Source organism: Amphiura filiformis, chromosome 16 (genome assembly GCF_039555335.1).
Source record: "Amphiura filiformis chromosome 16, Afil_fr2py, whole genome shotgun sequence".
In the NCBI taxonomy this organism is placed as follows: Eukaryota; Metazoa; Echinodermata; class Ophiuroidea; order Amphilepidida; family Amphiuridae; genus Amphiura; species Amphiura filiformis.
The window spans coordinates 7,110,464-7,128,190 of NC_092643.1; the positions used below are offsets into that span (position 1 = coordinate 7,110,464).

The 17,727-nt window shown below is 34.5% G+C and overlaps 1 protein-coding gene across 1 annotated transcript in view; it reads right to left on the minus strand.

Moving 5' to 3' along the window:
• The window catches only part of LOC140135475 (uncharacterized), a 60,199-nt gene that overhangs the window by 30,876 nt on the left and 11,596 nt on the right, over window positions 1-17,727 (minus strand). The window contains exons 3-4 of the mRNA XM_072156988.1: window positions 14,247-14,576; window positions 11,845-11,960 (exon numbers count right to left, since the gene is read on the minus strand). Of these exons, the coding sequence (XP_072013089.1) occupies window positions 11,845-11,960; window positions 14,247-14,576 (446 nt within the window). The remainder of the gene's footprint in view (window positions 1-11,844; window positions 11,961-14,246; window positions 14,577-17,727) is intronic.

The following is a 17,727-nucleotide window of genomic DNA, read 5'->3' on the forward strand; positions in this document are numbered from 1 at the left end:
ATATAACTTTTTCATAACCATTTACTAGTATTTTGATGTAATAAAATAATATCAGTATAATATCGAGTTCAACTGAATGCGTTCATAATGATTATATAACATATTTTTATTTATCAAAAATCGACTATGGCATAGTCTATCAGATCCCAAAATAAATATGTGAAAACATCGCTATCCAAGCCCTTAAACCGCTTTTGAGGGGAGCTGTCGATTCAGAAATAATAATCAAATGTGTTCTTATCCTTAACCATGTTAACTTTGTATTTCTTCCTCTTTCATTGTTCTCTCTTTTTTGGCCTCCCTCTCTTCTTCTCTCTCCATCCCTTCCTCCCTCCATATCTCTCTCTTTCACCCCTCTCTCATCTTTCAAAACTTCAAAGAAAGAACACTCTGTTGAAACCTCATAATTCATTACAATCTTGTTACTTTTGACACTGCTTTTTCAGATGTAGAAGGCAACAAATCCTCTGAACGGTGAGTACGATTCTTGTCCACATGTTGAGAAATAGGCATATTTTGTAGCGCTATATCTGGAGTAAGAGGTAACTGTAGCTGATTGGCTTGTTGGACTGCAGGATCTTGCGCTTGTTTACGGCGATTGCTGATGATGTCTGCGATAGTGTACAGATATGGGTTGATTGCAGAATTTATGGGTAAAATAACAGTAACAGACCATGCGAACACTGAAGGAGGTAGAGTAAGTACACCAGCTTGCACAAAAATCCCCAGTAGAACAATCGGTGACCAACAAAAGAAGTCTGTAAGAACAATGGCAGCAACTTTGACAGTCATTCTGATCTGTTTTTTCATATCCTTGTTTAAACCGGCACGTTTCGATGACTTGAAAACAAATCGCACTATCTCCACATAGCACATCAGTATGACAAAGTAGCAGATTCCGTTAAGACCTAGGAACACTGCTATGGCGTAATATAAGCCAGGAACATGGCCCAGTGATTGAGAGTTGACTATGTACTTCCCATAAAAGTAATTGCCATTTTCCGAATCAATTCTTTCTTCTGTTATATTCTTTGAGACTATTTCGATTTGAGCAAGAGGGAGGCAAATGCACTCATGGGAGTTGTCTCAGAATTTATAATTTCTCCCTGCTAAAATGGAGGAACAGTTCCCAATGCAAAGGAAATCAACCAAAGTAATAGAACAATTGCAGCCGATGATTTCTTTCTTAACTTGATACTGGAAAAAGGAAATCGGATATTCATGAATCTGTCAATGCTTATCAATGTCACAAAGAAAACAGAAGCTTCACTTGATATTATTGATATTGCTCCAGTTATTCTGCAGGTAATACCAGATCTCCAGGATTCAGATTGCATCGGAAAATATCCACCAAAGTAAATATCAGCAGATGCAATAATCACCATATAAATGCCCATGAGTAGATCGGACATTGCTAGATTTTTAAGCAGGAATGTTTGAACTGTGTTCTTTTCATTTTTTGATTTCTTTCTACTCAAAACAAAAAAATTTCCACCTAAAGCATTCAAACCAATGAGCCACATCATTACCATCAACACTCTATCTGACAATAATCTATCGCATGTCAGATATGGAGATCGCACATCAATAGCAGTACAGTTAATGCCACTTGGTGCATAACATTCACAGATTTCTGTTTGGCTTACAACTATTTCTACCTGTTTTGGGAGCCCAATAAATGTATACTTGTCTATTAGGGTCAAGCTGTTTCCTTGTAATCCGAGGAAAGCAAGTTTAGTTAAGCTGTTAATATTAGGAACATCTGTCAACTGGTTGCCAGATAATTCCAGTAAATAGAGATTTGTAGTGTCTTGAAACAGGTGCACATCTAATGCACGAAGCTGATTGTAAGACAAATACAGGAGTTGTAAGTTTCTCAATCCTGCAAATATTCTGGGATTCAAATCAGTTAAATGGTTGTAGAACAATGCAAGTAATGTCAAAGTTTCCAGTTTCCAAAATAAATTGTAACTTATTTCTGCAAGGTTGTTTGAGTACAACGAAAGTACCTGTAAACTGGGTAATTCATGAAATATTGTACTGTCTAATGAAGTCAGTTCATTACTATAGAGGAATAGATCAGTCAGGTAATCCAGACCATGAAACAATTGCTTTGGTAGATGCTGCAACTTGTTATCTCCCAGACTCAGTGCAGTCAACTTACTGGTCTCATTAAACAAATCCACATCTAGTGAACTTATCTGATTTACATAGAGGTATAACCTTTCAAGGTTTGTCAACCCTTTGAACAACCCTCTTGGTAAAGTGGTCAGGATGTTTCCATATAGAGAGAGCAAGCTCAGCTTACTGGTCTCATTAAACAAATCCCCATCTAGTGAACTTATCTGATTTCTATAGAGGTATAACCTTTCAAGGTTTATCAACCCTTTGAATAACCCACTTGGCAAAGTGGTCAGGATGTTATCTCTCAGACTCAGATAAGTCAGCTTCTTGGTCTCATTAAACAAATCGCCATGTAGTGAACTTATCTGATTTCTATAGAGGTATAACCTTTCAAGGTTTATCAACCCTTTGAATAACCCTCTTGGTAATGTGGTCAGGATGTTATCTCTCAGACTCAGATAAGTCAGCTTCTTGGTCTCATTAAACAAATCGCCATGTAGTGAACTTATCTGATTTATACGGAGGTACAATTTTTCAAGATTTTTCAACCCTTTCAATAACCCTCTCGGCAAAATGGTCAGATTATTGTCATCAAGGTCTAATCTAACGAGATCATGTAAATAATCAAAAATGTGTTCATCCAGTATATGTATCTGATTTGCAGTAAGTTTCAAAATTTGAAGTTGGTTCAAATTCTTAAACAACCCAATTGGCAAAACTGATAAAATATTATTATCAAGAAATAGTTCAGCTAGACCAAATAGATCATTGAAAACTTGAGCTTCAAGTGTTTTTAACTGGTTACCACTTAAGTACAATTTACTGAGAGTTTTTAAACGGGCAAATGCTTGAGGATGTAGTTTGTATAGACTGTTATAACTAACATCAAGTTCTTTTAAGTGTTTCAAATAGATAAAGGTATTTTCTGATATTTCTACTATGGTCTGTTCTGAAAGGTCTAATACATTGATATTATCTGGATAAATTATCAGAGCTTTGTGGCTTGACTGGAAATTGTTATCCTGACATTTGAATTCGACATATCTGTTACCAAGGGTGGCATTACAGTTAGATGGTAAATTGAAAGAACAACTATGGTTTGAAAATATGAAACAAGAAATAGTGTGATTGAATTCTTTCACATGACAGTATTTTGCATCAGGTATCCAATAACCCTCTTTCTTTCCTTCTTGACCACTTTCCTCTTCATTACAAAAAGGCAGAGACTGGTTTACCGTTATGTTATTGAGATGGATACTAGCATTACCTTGCAGCAATAACTGGAGCTTTGTGTGCGAAAATACAATGAAGCAGGGTCTGTTGTCTGTAATAACCACATATCGACTTTGGCAATTCAGCAGTTCTCCTTGTTTCTCAGCAAACATGAATGTACCAAGATCCATTTGTTGAGGTATTTGTATCATAGTTCCTATTCCGACTGATGTTTCCACATGCACACTGCACGTGGTACTTAAATCGCCGGTCAATGTTGTCGAGTTCTGCCCAACAATGCTGTCCATTGTAAGAAGGCATGGTCCAGAGCTGTTTTGTGTTACATTCCAAAGAGGACTAATGTGTAAATCTGCACTGCAGGGTAATGTCGGAATTTGGAAAATGAATGAACACAATAGAATAGTGACGAGCGTTTTAATAGCTAAACGGTTTTTCTTTTCCATCTTGGTTGACATTTGAAGAATTGCAAGCTGAGGACTCTAGTTCTAGCAATCATTCATTACATGAATCAACACTTGCGAGAAATAAACAATCATGTTCACATGTAACCATATAATCTGTTTTTATGTTTGCAGTTGAATTGAGACTAAATGTGTATTGTACTTCTCGTAAATTTCATCAATCTAGTAATATATCTTCAAGCACGTAAATAAGCAGATACACAAGATTGACGGTGATGACGTAACCATAAACCAGTGAACCACCTTTTGTGGTAGTTAATAAAACTACCAATAATAAAATAATGAAACACATTTAGAAAGCGCAATATACACAATTTTCAAAGTGCTGTACATAATAAATTAATATCCCAAAAATACAGTTTTAATAATTATTATAAAAGATCAGTGATCAAGATAAGTAGCCCGACAAATTAAAAAGCATACCCATTGACTTTCTCGGTAGAAACAGTAAAAGGTAATGTTTTACCAGGTACGCTGGTCATATAATAACTACAGTACAATACTAGTGAATATAATCCAACCCTTAACCAGCTTAAAAAAAAGTCACTTAAGTTTTTCTGTACTTCTGGTCTCCCCACTAAATGTATGGGGAGTGAATAATTACCTTCCTTTTGAAGAGCTGTAGAAATGACCCAGTTGACAGTGACGAATACAGGGGAATAAAAGTGTGGTGATGCTAAGTGTTCAGTTCTTGTCTATTACAAACTACCGGAGTACACAAGGATACTTGATTGAGGCAACGATTTACCGGGTACGCTGACAGTCACTTACACTAAACCTGATCTTAACCAGCTTGAAGATCACAAAAAGTTTTTCTGTAGTTCCGGACTCACTACTGTAGATATAGCACTGCGATGCAAGTTGTTCAGTATGAAATGTCAAACAGTAGACAACTTCTTTATTTGTTTATCAATAGAATGTTAATGTCCATGCTGATGGTGGTGATTGATACAAATTCTATTACAAGCTACCGGAGTACGCAAGTATACTCGATCGAGGTGACGGTTTACCGGGTACGATGACAGTAACTTAACTGTAATAAGCTACAATACAGTGTGCATAATCCAAACCCGCTTAACCAGCTTGAAGGTCCGAAAAAGTGTTTCCGTACTTTCGGTCTCCTCACTAAATGCATGGGAAGTGAATGATTACCCGCCTTTTGAAGAGCTGTAGAATTGACCGAGTTGATGGTGGCATGTATCAAAAATACAAGGGAATAAAAGTGCTGTGAGGCAAAGTGTTCAGTGTATGGAGTATCCAACAGTAGACAACTTCTTCATCTGTTTATCAATAGAATGTTAATGGCAAAGCTGATGGTGCTGATTGCTACAACAAGCTACCGGAGTATGCATGTATACTTAAAAGGGCGACAGTTTACCGGGTACGCTGAAGTCACTTACACTGTAATAAGCTACAATACAGAGCACATAATTTAAACCTTAACCAGCTTGAAGATCACAAAAAGTTTTTCTGCAATTTTGGTCTCGCCACTAAATGCATGGGTAGTGAATGGTTACCCACTTTTTGAAGAGCAGTAGAAACGACTCAGTTGATGATGACACTTTATTAAAAATACAGTTGGATAAAACCATGGCGATGCAAGGTGTCCAGTATAAACATGTTGAATGTCTCGCATAAACAACTTCTTTATCCGTGCTGATGATGGTAATCGCTACAAATTCTATTACAAGCTACCAGAGGACTCAACTATACTCAGTCGAAGGAAAAAACAACCAACAGGTACATCTTTTGACGATAATGTCAAGCCGTATAGTGTCTTAATTCGCCAGCAAAGTTACGTAATGTTACTATGTCAATGAGATCACGCGCTTGAGTAATGAACCACAATCGAAACAATCACCACACAAAGTATATGGAACTCAAAGGCATACCAAAATAGCGTGGTCCGGTAACCAAGAGAATTATGTAACCACTTCAATGCTGAATTTAAGAATGTGCAAAGACACCCATAAAGAAAACACCACTAAGACATGAGCCGATAATTCATGAATGTATCCTGTCTCCACCAAATCTTTTGATGGTTTTGGTTGTAGTACACACAATATCTGGTACCAAGCTGATGACACTACACCATGGCCATGTTCACTGATATGTGACTTTTCTTAAGGAAGTCTATGAGCGAAGTGAGCGGAGAAACTAACAGATTGGACTCGTAGCCATCTACTTAGTTGAATTTTGCATTACAGGTAGATAATTCTATAGTAATACCCAATTATGATGGAAACAGAGATTCTAAAGGCTTTGTTTGATGTTCTATGTGAAAATCTCATATTCAATGTAACATAAGAATTGCTTCATATAAAATGGATTCCGTACAAGATAGTGAATGCCTAATGCATGGCCTATTGTACAAGAAATCCTACAGATATTATTCCATTATTTGGAGCCATTACACATCAAATTCTGATGTAAAATATTCTTTTGAAAAATCAAATTTTGTCACCTTGAGTAAAAATGAAATAGAAAAATTTTGTTGAAATTTCCTGCAAACAAAGCAAGGGAAAAAATCAATTATGAAACTCAAGGTTTTAACTTCACAACAATGTCTAACTGATAAGTTAACTTTTTGAGATGGCCAAATAATAAGTTAACTTCTTGAGGTGGCCAACTTCTAAAGATGGCTAAATAGGAAGTTAACTTCAAAAGATGGTGATTTAAATGTAAAGTTACGTTAACTTATACAGATCCACCCCAGATTGCTACTAAAAATGACATTCTTCATGCAAACATATGTGACGTGTCATGTCAAAAGCAGACACTTTTGGGCAGGATCATAAATGGAGAAATAGCCAAAAATCTGCCCGGGGTGATTTTTTCACATTTTGGGTTTTTTGCGAATTTGTGATGTTATTAATGTTAAAAATATTGTCTGATAGTTTCAGACCAAAATATATATTTTTTGAGACATTTTTCAAGGTAATTCCTACTCTCAACATTGTCAATAATATTTTGAAAGGCCGATATCTCAATTTCCAATTTTATAATACCATAACTTACAAACTCATTGTCTTTGCTTAGGAATGTCTGATTTCATTGGGGAAAATGGTGTTATGGAACAAAATATCTCTATATTTAAGGGATCTAAAATGAGCGTTTATTGCGTTTCGACAGTATTTTTTGTGGGACATGAGAGCACCTCAGACCTATCGAATTGCATTCTGAATATGAAGCATGTCTTTCTGATATCAAATAATTTTCATTTTTTGAAAATCACAATATAATACAAATTTTATGACAAATTATAAAAATTTGATATTTTTCAAATTTTTGATATATAACAGTCCTCGAAGTAAATTATATTAATCTAATGATATATTCTTAAAGTGTATGTAGCAGGGAGTAAAAGCCGACGGTCAATTGAAAATTTTGACCTTTCATATTGAAGATATGGATTTTTTTCCCAAAAGGACCAAATTTTTTTTTTTTGTGTTTTGGGAAAAAAATCCATATCTTCAATACTGAAAGGTCAAAATTTTCAATTGATCGTCGGCTTTTCATCCCACCTACATACACTTTAAGTATAAATCATCAGATGTATAAAGTTTACTTTAAGTACTGTTAAATATCAAAAATATCAATTTTTAATGATTTGCCATAAAATGTGCATTAAATTGCGAATTTAAAAAATCAAAATTATTTGATATCAGAATGACATTCTTCGTATTCAGAATGCAATTCGATATGTCTGATGTGCTCTAATGTCCCAAAATAAATACTGTCTAAACGCTCATACCCCAGCCCTTAAGATATGTAAAAACCTTAAAATTTATAACCTGCCCAAAAGTGTCTGATTTTGATGACAATGGCTAAGTAACAATGCCATCTTCAGTAGATAACTGACAAATTTCTTGCTGTCTTCAGAAGATAGCTTTTGTAACTTATTTTTCTATCTACAGTAGATATCCAAGTGAAGGATATTTGCTATCTTAAATATATAGCTAAATTTTTTTATCTGTTACGGTATTGATGGCTAAATGAAAAGTTATCAAATAGAAACGTTATTTACTATCTTTAATAGATAGCTAATGATACATTTTTTACTCTATTTGGTAGATAGCTAAATGACAAGTTACTTGCTATTTTCAGTAGATAGCTAAATGACAAATTATTTGCTATCTTCAGTATATAGCTAAATGACAAGTTATTTGCTATCTTCAGTAGATACCTAAATGACAGGTTATTTGCTATCTTCAGTAGATAGCTAAATGACAAGTTATTTGCTATCTGCAGTAGATAGCTAAATGACAAATTATTTGCTATCTTCAGTATATAGCTAAATGACAAGTTATTTGCTATCTTCAGTAGATAACTAAATGACAGGTTATTTGCTATCTGGAATAGATAGCTAAATAACAAGTTATTTGCTATATTCAGCAGATAGCTAAATTACAAATTATTTGCTATCTTCAGTAGATAACTAAATGACAAGTTATTTGCCATCTTCAGTAAATAGCTAAATGACAAGTTACTTGCTATTTTCAGTAGATAGCTAAATGACAAATTATTTGCTATCTTCAGTAGATAGCTAAATGACAAGTTATTTGCTATCTGCAGTAGATAGCTAAATGACAAGTTATTTGCTATCTTCAGTAGATAGCTAAATGACAAGTTATTTGCTATCTTCAGTATATAGCTAAATGACAAGTTATTTGCTATCTTCAGTAGATAACTAAATGACAGGTTATTTGCTATCTGGAATAGATAGCTAAATATTTATTATTTGCTATCTTCAGTAGATAGCTAAATGACAAGATACTTGCTATTTTCAGTAGATAGCTAAATGACAAATTATTTGCTATCTTCAGTAGATAGCTAAATGACAAGTTATTTGCTATCTTCAGTAGATAGCTAAATGATAAGTTATTTGCTAAATGCGCTTCAGTAGATAGCTAAATGACAAATTATTTTCTATCTATGGTAGATAGCAAAATGACAAGTTATTTACTATCTTTAGCATATAGCTAAAAGACAAGTTATTTGTTATCTTCAGCAGATTGCTAAATGACAAATTATTTGCTATCTTTAGCAGATAGCTAAATGACAAGTTATTTGCTATCTTTGGTAGATAGCTAAATGACAAGTTATTGGCCATCTTCAGTAGATAGCTAAATGACAAATTATTTGCTATCTTTAGTAGATAGCTAAATGACAAATTATTTTCTATCTATGGTAGATAGCAAAATGACAAGTTATTTACTATCTTTAGCATATAGCTAAAAGACAAGTTATTTGTTATCTTCAGCAGATTGCTAAATGACAAATTATTTGCTATCTTTAGCAGATAGCTAAATGACAAGTTATTTGCTATCTTTGGTAGATAGCTAAATGACAAGTTATTGGCCATCTTCAGTAGATAGCTAAATGACAAATTATTTGCTATCTTTAGTAGATAGCTAAATGACAAATTATTTTCTATCTATGGTAGATAGCAAAATGACAAGTTATTTACTATCTTTAGCATATAGCTAAAAGACAAGTTATTTGTTATCTTCAGCAGATTGCTAAATGACAAATTATTTGCTATCTTTAGCAGATAGCTAAATGACAAGTTATTTGCTATCTTTGGTAGATAGCTAAATAACAAGTTATTGGCCATCTTTAGTAGATAGCTAAATAACAAGTTATTTGCCATCTTCAGCAGATAGCTAAATGACAAATTATTTGCTATCTTCAGCAGATAGCTAAATGATAAGTTATTTGCTATCTTTGGTAGATAGCTAAATGACAAGTTATTTGCCATCTTCAGCAGATAGCTAAATGACAAATTATTTGCTATCTTCAGTAGATAGCTAAATGACAAGTTTTTTGCTATCTTCAGTAGATAGCTAAATGACAAGTAATTTGCTATCTTCGGTAGATAGCTAAATGACAAGTTGTTTGCTAGCTTCAGTAGATAGCCAAATGACAAGTTATTTATTCAGTAGTTGGCCAGCTGACAATGTATTACTTGCTAAATGACATGTTATTTGCTGTATTCAGTAAATGTCTAAATGGTATATATTTTATCAGTAGCAATTTAAATGACAAGATATGTCCAATAGACAGCTCAGCAAGAATTATATTTTGCCATTTGAAATACCAAAATGTTTAAATCGTTTACTCAGCAGTACACCATCATCACTGGTCTGTACACAGTAACTGTCCTATCTCTGACACTATGCCCTCTTTAGTGCAGAATAAGGTGAACTTCAGAGGGTGGTGTGGGACACAGGATCTTGAATTACATGACTGTTGAAAAACTATCTTCAAATATGTACATGTACCCATTGAAAACAAATAACGTTAAAACCTATCCTATCAAATAAAGTTTCAATTAAAAACAATATTCATTGGGCATATATAATTAAATAACATTTAAAAGAATACCTTTGTAAAAAACATAGCCCCCCAAAAAAAGATGAACAAATTATTACCCCTATGTTCTCCATGTGATACACACTGTTACAAATATGACAAAAAATGTACACAAACAGATGGACAGACAAAGTCACAAACAGACAAAGAGGCAAACAAACAGACAAACAAACGAGCAAAAAACAACAATTGAGCACTTACCTCACAAGTTCTGGTTGGTATGATACATACTATTACGAAATAATATGTGATGCGATCAAGCAAAATCAGTAAGAACTCAGAAATATTAAATTCTCAGTTTCTTATCGGATAGAAAAAAGCATTTACAAAGCTACATTTTGAAGAAAACCCCATTGAAATTGAACAACCAGTTCCAAAGATACATTGTATGAGCATTTAAAGAGTTTCTTAAACAAGAGGAAACAAAAGGAAATGTATCCTTTGTTTGGCTTTATCTCAAAATCAATATTTCAGAGTTCCGACTGATTTTGCTTGATCCCATCACATATGTGATACAGCACATCAAAATGAGTGGACTTTGCAGGTGAAGTCAATTTTGAGTTCAGTATTTCTGCTTTGAAAGCATTTTGCAAGCTTGAAACTGACACCTCATTTGCTCAAATTGATCATTCATATATTAAGTGAAATAGCATCTCAAATTCATTTATTTTTCTTATTTTTTCTGTCTATTTTAATATATCTTGAAAAGCATTTTGCCGTAAAATCCCTTGGATGTGCTGCATCACATAATCCAATATGTGAGTAAAAAGCAGATCACACAAACTGACAAACAAACAATATTTGAGGTGTTATCGATATGTTGTATTATCGTCGACATGACCCTAAATCTGACATGTCAAAATAAACTGTCCTTTTAAGCCACTTTACGACACATATTAAAAAGAAAAAAAGTAAAATTTCCATGCTATTTTGTCCATATAAGCTTACCGTACGATCATATTTTCTTCGAAATTCAGAAAATTACCTCTCGAAGTTGACCCGAATCCGGAAGTAGAATGAATGTTTACACCGGGAGTCGATGATTGTAACTCATATAGGCATGATTTTAAGCTTGTCTATCAACCTTTTTCAGCATTTTTTAGATCTCATTACAAGTGTCGAATACATATTTTTTCCCCTGACGAAGTGTTGAATTAGAAATCATGTGTCGATAACACCTCTAACTAAAGCTGAATTTATACTGGACAATTGCCTAATTTTGCGATGCATCGCCCGTCGCTTTCGCATTTATACTTATCACGGCGATAGCAAATTGCAGACGACAATTAAAATATTCTAAATGTCACAAAATACATTTTTAGAACATCCATTGCTGTCAATAATTATTGCTTTAAATTAATTCATCACCGAATGTTAATACTTGAGAAAGGTAAATTAATTAGTAAAATAATAGATCCAGTTGGTTGAATATGATTGGTTGACACATTCACGTGTCAAACGATATCGCTGGGAAGTTGAGATTTCTTCAACTTGCAAAAGGGACATCGTTTTTGCCTCAGCGATTTGAATCGCTTGATCGGCTTGACGCTATGGAAATGTACTAGTACGTAAATACTGAGCATGCGTGTAAATCGCTTTTCTGCAAAAGCGATTGAGTATAAATTCAGCTTTACAGACAAATAAGTCTTACCTGAGAAGTCCTTGATATGATACACACTGCTACAAATATTCCACCAATCATAAGTAACGTTGTGATTCCTACTCCTATGCCAACCTTGGAGGCAACTGTTAATCTATCCATTTGTACTGAAAGGAAAATTTCAGAGTAAGGAAAATATTACAATATTTTCTCTCAACTTCTTGGATGAAATGATGATACAATCAAGCAATGGCTTATTCCACTTTATTAAAGTTCCCCATGTGGAAGATTTTGGAAATATCTTCCACAGAGAGAGAATATGAATATCAAATGGAATTAGTACAATGGAATTAGCACATTGACCAACTCAATTTGAAACTCATCTTCCCTTTTTCTTATTTGACACCATTTTCATGAAAATTGAGTAAGAATTGACCAATATATATGCGCCTCCAAACCCTCAAACCCCAAAATCAAAATCTTTCAATTTTAATGATTCAATTGTGCCTGTTATATGTGCTTTATTGATTGTCCCATGGTGCTTGTGTGCAATACAACAATGCGCTTCCCATTGAAAATTTTTGAAATTGCAACTTTTGATTTTGGGTTGGTTTGGAGGATGATATTTTGGTTAATTTCAGAGTAAGGAAAATATTTAGTTACTTCTTGGAAGAGATGATGAAACAAATCAAGCTATGACTTATTCCATTTAATTGAAAGACCACACTCCCCTATGGAAGATTTTGGAAAATAGCATATTATTCAAGGCTTATATTAAGCAGACACCCAGGTTTTTGTTTACCCCATGGATGCCAAGGTTTGGCTCCTGGTGTGTCCAATATTTTACAGTACAATCTATACAGGGTGTAATAATAAAATTTGTACAATTTTGAAAATAGAATGGCACAAGGTTTGATATTTATATGTCCATCAAGATAATTTCTTTAGCCACCAGATAAGCTTTGTTCCAATAAAATTGATGGTATACAAGTGAAGATATGGCCAATTATGTAACCTGGTCTTAAAGCAGCTTGGGCTACTTTTGTCTAAGTGTTACAAAAGTGACTGAATAAAGTTGAACCATGGACCAGTTGGACAGTGCTCTTATGATAGGTAGTTTAAACAATGGGATACCGTAAAACCTCGTCTACAAGCATATAGAGTGCTTCTGATAAAAGCTAAATTAATCCAGGTGCCATTATGGAATTAGAGCAAATAAATTATAGATCCAAGCACATACAAGCAAGTATTATGGTAAGACCAATCCATTGTATTGGTATATTTACGTAAGTATCGTATTAATTTAACATTCATCAAAGACACTATATATGCTTGTAGACGGGGTTTTACGGTATTTGAAGTGGTAGAAATGATTACATAATAGAATATCTCCTCCAGTTTTTGAAAGTCACAACTAAGCACTGACATAACAACCTCATTTACTAGAAATTGTGGCTGCAGCTCAACCCCTTCAAGCCCAATTCATGTTGGAAGAGCGTATTTTTATGGTTGTGACATTCGGTAACGTAGCACATGGAGTCAGGCAGAAACCGTAAGATTGTTTATAGCTCATTTTCCAAACTCACATCTTCCATCAAGGCATACAATTACATATGACTATGAGAAGTATATAGAATTTATTATTAACAGAAATGCTGGCAATAGTGGTCGCACCAGAACAGCTAGAAGCCCAGCTGAACTTAATTTCAAAATTTTATTGTTTTGTACTTACGGATCCAAAAACTGTTGTCAGTTTTACCAATAATATCTCAGGGATATGAGAAATTACTTTATTTATAAGATGATTTGAGAGAAATTTCATGACTTCATTTATAGATTTCAAAGAAATATCAAATTAAGTTTATGTTAATTATACAAAGAAACACCACTTATAATTCTTTAGTGTCAGTTCTTTGATGTTTAATGCACGATAAGAATATCTATGCGGTTGAAACTTGATATACCCAAACATGTCAAAAGTGGCCCAACACGTTTTTTGGACGATTTAATTTATCGGACATAACTTTTGAACCCAAGCTAGTAAAGAAACCAACCAAACGTTTTCTTTTAGCCAAGATATTACTGATTGTATTGCATATAATATTTATGCCAGAACTCTTTTAGTTTTTTCCTGAGAAGTCAAAATGTAATTGTATAAATTTTATTGTTACACCCTGTAGATGAGTTCACTCCTGACATCATTGCCTGGCAGTATCCGCCCGCATCTTATTTTGTTAAGGGACCGTGGTTTTAAATGCCATAACAATAAGGCTATTAAACAGTGTAGATCTCAAAACCATGATTATACCCCTCGACTTCATCTTGGGGCATAGTCATGGTTTTGAGATCACCCTTGGGCCTATAATTTTAACCATGCTCTGAATATAAAGCAGTCAATATTTGTATACTATACCATTCTTTTTCAGTCCTTTTCCCCGATTTATCCCACTCACCATCTCCTCGTATGATTGACAAAGTCTGTTCCACCTTCGCGTCCGGAAACGAATTCCCTTCCGCCTCACAAGTGACGACAAAACTTGGCTGACTTGCATCGAGAGGAATCACAACATCCAGTATGGTGTCATAGGTCATGTCCTCATTGACCCTCATCTGAGGGTCGATATCCAGACGGAGTTCGTCTAGATAAAGGGTTAAAGTCACTTGTGGTCTGGATCGGAGTGCTTGGCATTTGATGCTGTAATTGGTGATGGTGTTATCGATGTAAACTTGGCAATGTTTGGTGAGACAATCGTTAATTCTTGGAAAAGGTTCTTCTGGTTGTACTGTGGGAGGGACATAGAAATGAAAATACTGAAACATGCAAAATTTGTTTGACGTAAAATCTTGAAATATTGCATTTTTAGTTTAAGAGGTTCACATATCATTTAAATTTATTCATATCAAAAATAAAAAAAGTAGGGGGCCATTCCCCCTGCCCCACCCTTTGTTCATGCCACTACTTTTTTGATGACAACCTGGGTGCTTACTACATGTAGACAGTAGTTGAATAAATGGTAATCTGTATTCATAAGTGAGAATTTATTATAGATATTTTATAGTGGAAAATAGTCAATATTAGTTGCTTTTTGCAAAACACTCTCATAGAGTGGTTATCACAGTCAAACAATTGTGTAGCATCATGAGGCAGGAGGGGCATGTGCCCCCCCCAATCGATTTGGCGACGAAAAAAAGAAAACCCTATTCTACAGGCCCGACCGACCCAGATTTTGAACAAATTGGGGAAAAATGTTTTCCTGTACAAATGAATGCCGACCCAAATTTCGGAAATTGCAGGAACAAATTTTTTTAAATATTTTCCCAAATTGCAAATTATTAACAGATTTTGGTGATTTTTTTTGGTCATTTCAAAAAAGAAGAAAAGCCGACCGACCGACCCTACTTGAAAGGTCTGTCCGCCCGTAGAACAGGGTTTCTTTTTTTCGTCGCCTTAGAGGGAAGAAAACACTTCCCAAACCTTTAGGCAAAATATAGGCATGAGTGTGTTCATATTGCCTATTTCAACTCTTCCTTTTCTTGACACTTTCTCCCAAGGTTTTGTCTTTCACAACAGCCAAACTACAACCCTGGACAAAAGGGTTGGAATGTAAAGCATGGTATTGCAAATGAGCCCCAGTTCTCCCCGATCAATGTTGAATCCTGACATTTTGTTCATGTGTGCTCAGTAGTACCCAACATGGATTGGTGGGGCAGGGGGAGGTATAAGGGGGTTAGGGTAATGTTTAGACTTGACACTAAAGAGAGCGCCATTTCGTCACTCTAAAAATAATGAAAATATGGCCATTACATTCTATTTTTCATTCCAACCTATTTTGTCTAGCATTGTAGTCTCATACTAATGACATAATGATTGTAAGCTGTAAAAATTCACTGCTCAATAGTTGACCTCAAGTTGACCTGGAGTATGAGTTTTTGTTAAGGGTGTGAGTGAGTCCCGGAATTGAGCCCCGCCGAGAATCCTATTACCCGGGCAGGATATATATATATTTTTTTAAAGTTATTTATTTTTTTGGTTTTGTAGTGTCCCTGGACCTAGACCTAAATGCTAGGATCATTCATGGTTGACCTAAAAAAAAAATTTGAATTTTGCACGATGTTTTGTGTTTTTAATTAATAAGAAAATTGATATTTTGTATTCATGTCATACTCTATCAATGATATCAAAATGCATTCAAATTCAATGCATTTTGATATCATTGATAGAGTACAACATGAATACAAAATATCAATTTTCTTATTAAAAACACAAAACATCGTGCAAAATTCAAATTTTTTTTTTTCAACCATGAATGATCCTAGCATTTAGGTCTAGGTCCAGGGACACTACAGAACTGGGAAAAAAAAAAAACTTTATGCGCCGGTACCCAGGCACAAAATTATCCGAAAATCACACCCCTAGTTTTTGTACCCAACACATTCAAAGGTCATTCTTAATTAGCAAGCATATAAGGGTTAAAGAACTGTGCCATGACAGATGAGAATGTTTATGATCCTACTGGAAGTTACATACTGCTTAGAATTAACCGACAGCAATATTTTAACTCCAACTCTATTTAATCTTACAAAGAAAACCACTGCGCATGTATGCATTACATGTGATGCCATAACGCAATCAGCCTAAATCATATATATAGGGAATCACTGGCCGGGCCAGCGAAGCCCCCGTGACTACAAGTTGTGCGGGACACCCGAGGAGTCTAAGGTTTGAATCCTGGGGTGCCAAGTAATTTCTTTGTTCATCTTCTCTCCTTTTTTGTCCCTTCTTTTCTTTCCGATAGCCAAAAACCATGTTTAGCATTGGGGTTAAGCTAGCAAAATTAAAATGTGCCCTCAGGGGACGAACCTCCCCACCCTATTTTATGGGCCTGACCGACCCAAATTTTACATTTATTTTTTGATTTTTTTTGCCAGATTTGTCAAGTTTGTAGTGATATTTTAGGGTCATTTTAGCCTCCAGAAAAAGAAAAACCCTGACCGATCGACCCTACGACAGGGTTCGAGGTTTGAGTACGGTTTCACTGCCAAATGTGTGAAAAAAATATTTAGGTGTGAAGAATACTTCTAAAAATGAGCATATATATTATTTCTAAGGTAAAAATGTCTGAATTTTCAATTTTTCTAACTTAGAATACTGTATCTTAAGTCGTTTTTGGGTTAAACATGGATTTATGGCCATTTTTTACTGAAAATGACCAGTTTTAGGTGAAAAAAAAAATCACCATTAATTTTTAATCCCTCATATTTTCTACTATATAGATAAATGTTGTCTTTCTCTGTTATTTTGTATTACCTGATGGTTTATTTGTTCAAATAAAACTGTTTTTAATTGATTTCATTGCTTACTTTGTATACCATACCCGGATAAAGTTGAACTTGAAAGTGAAAAAACAAAGCCCAAAAAAGGCCATTTTCGAGAGATTTGTATCTTAGTTTCGCCATAAAATTTGATCTAAAGGGGCTAGAGACCTCATTAACCCCTCATTTTAATGATATTTCAAATTTTAACTTCCTTCAAAAAAGAAAAATTGAAGAAAATTGCAAAAATGTTACCCCTACCCCTAAGCGTGAAAAAAATATGGCAAATTGTAAAAAAAATTATTTCGGAAAAAACTTATGGAGGTACAGCTCTGAAAAGTTGATCGATTGTGCACTCTACCAATCCCCACAATCGATTAGATTTGTGGAATGATGCCATGTATACTTTTTTCAAAATAATTTTTTTACGACTCAGATTTTGCCCCATTTTGAGGTTCACGCCATTTTTCTGATGTATCAACCCCTTAAACCCAAAGGTCACACCCATAAAAGTTATTCCAGGAAGAACAGTCAATGCCTTTCATGTTGTGCCCTCAAATATGTAATTATAAAGGGATGATCTGATGATAATATGACCACCGATGATGAAGAATCTTTCAC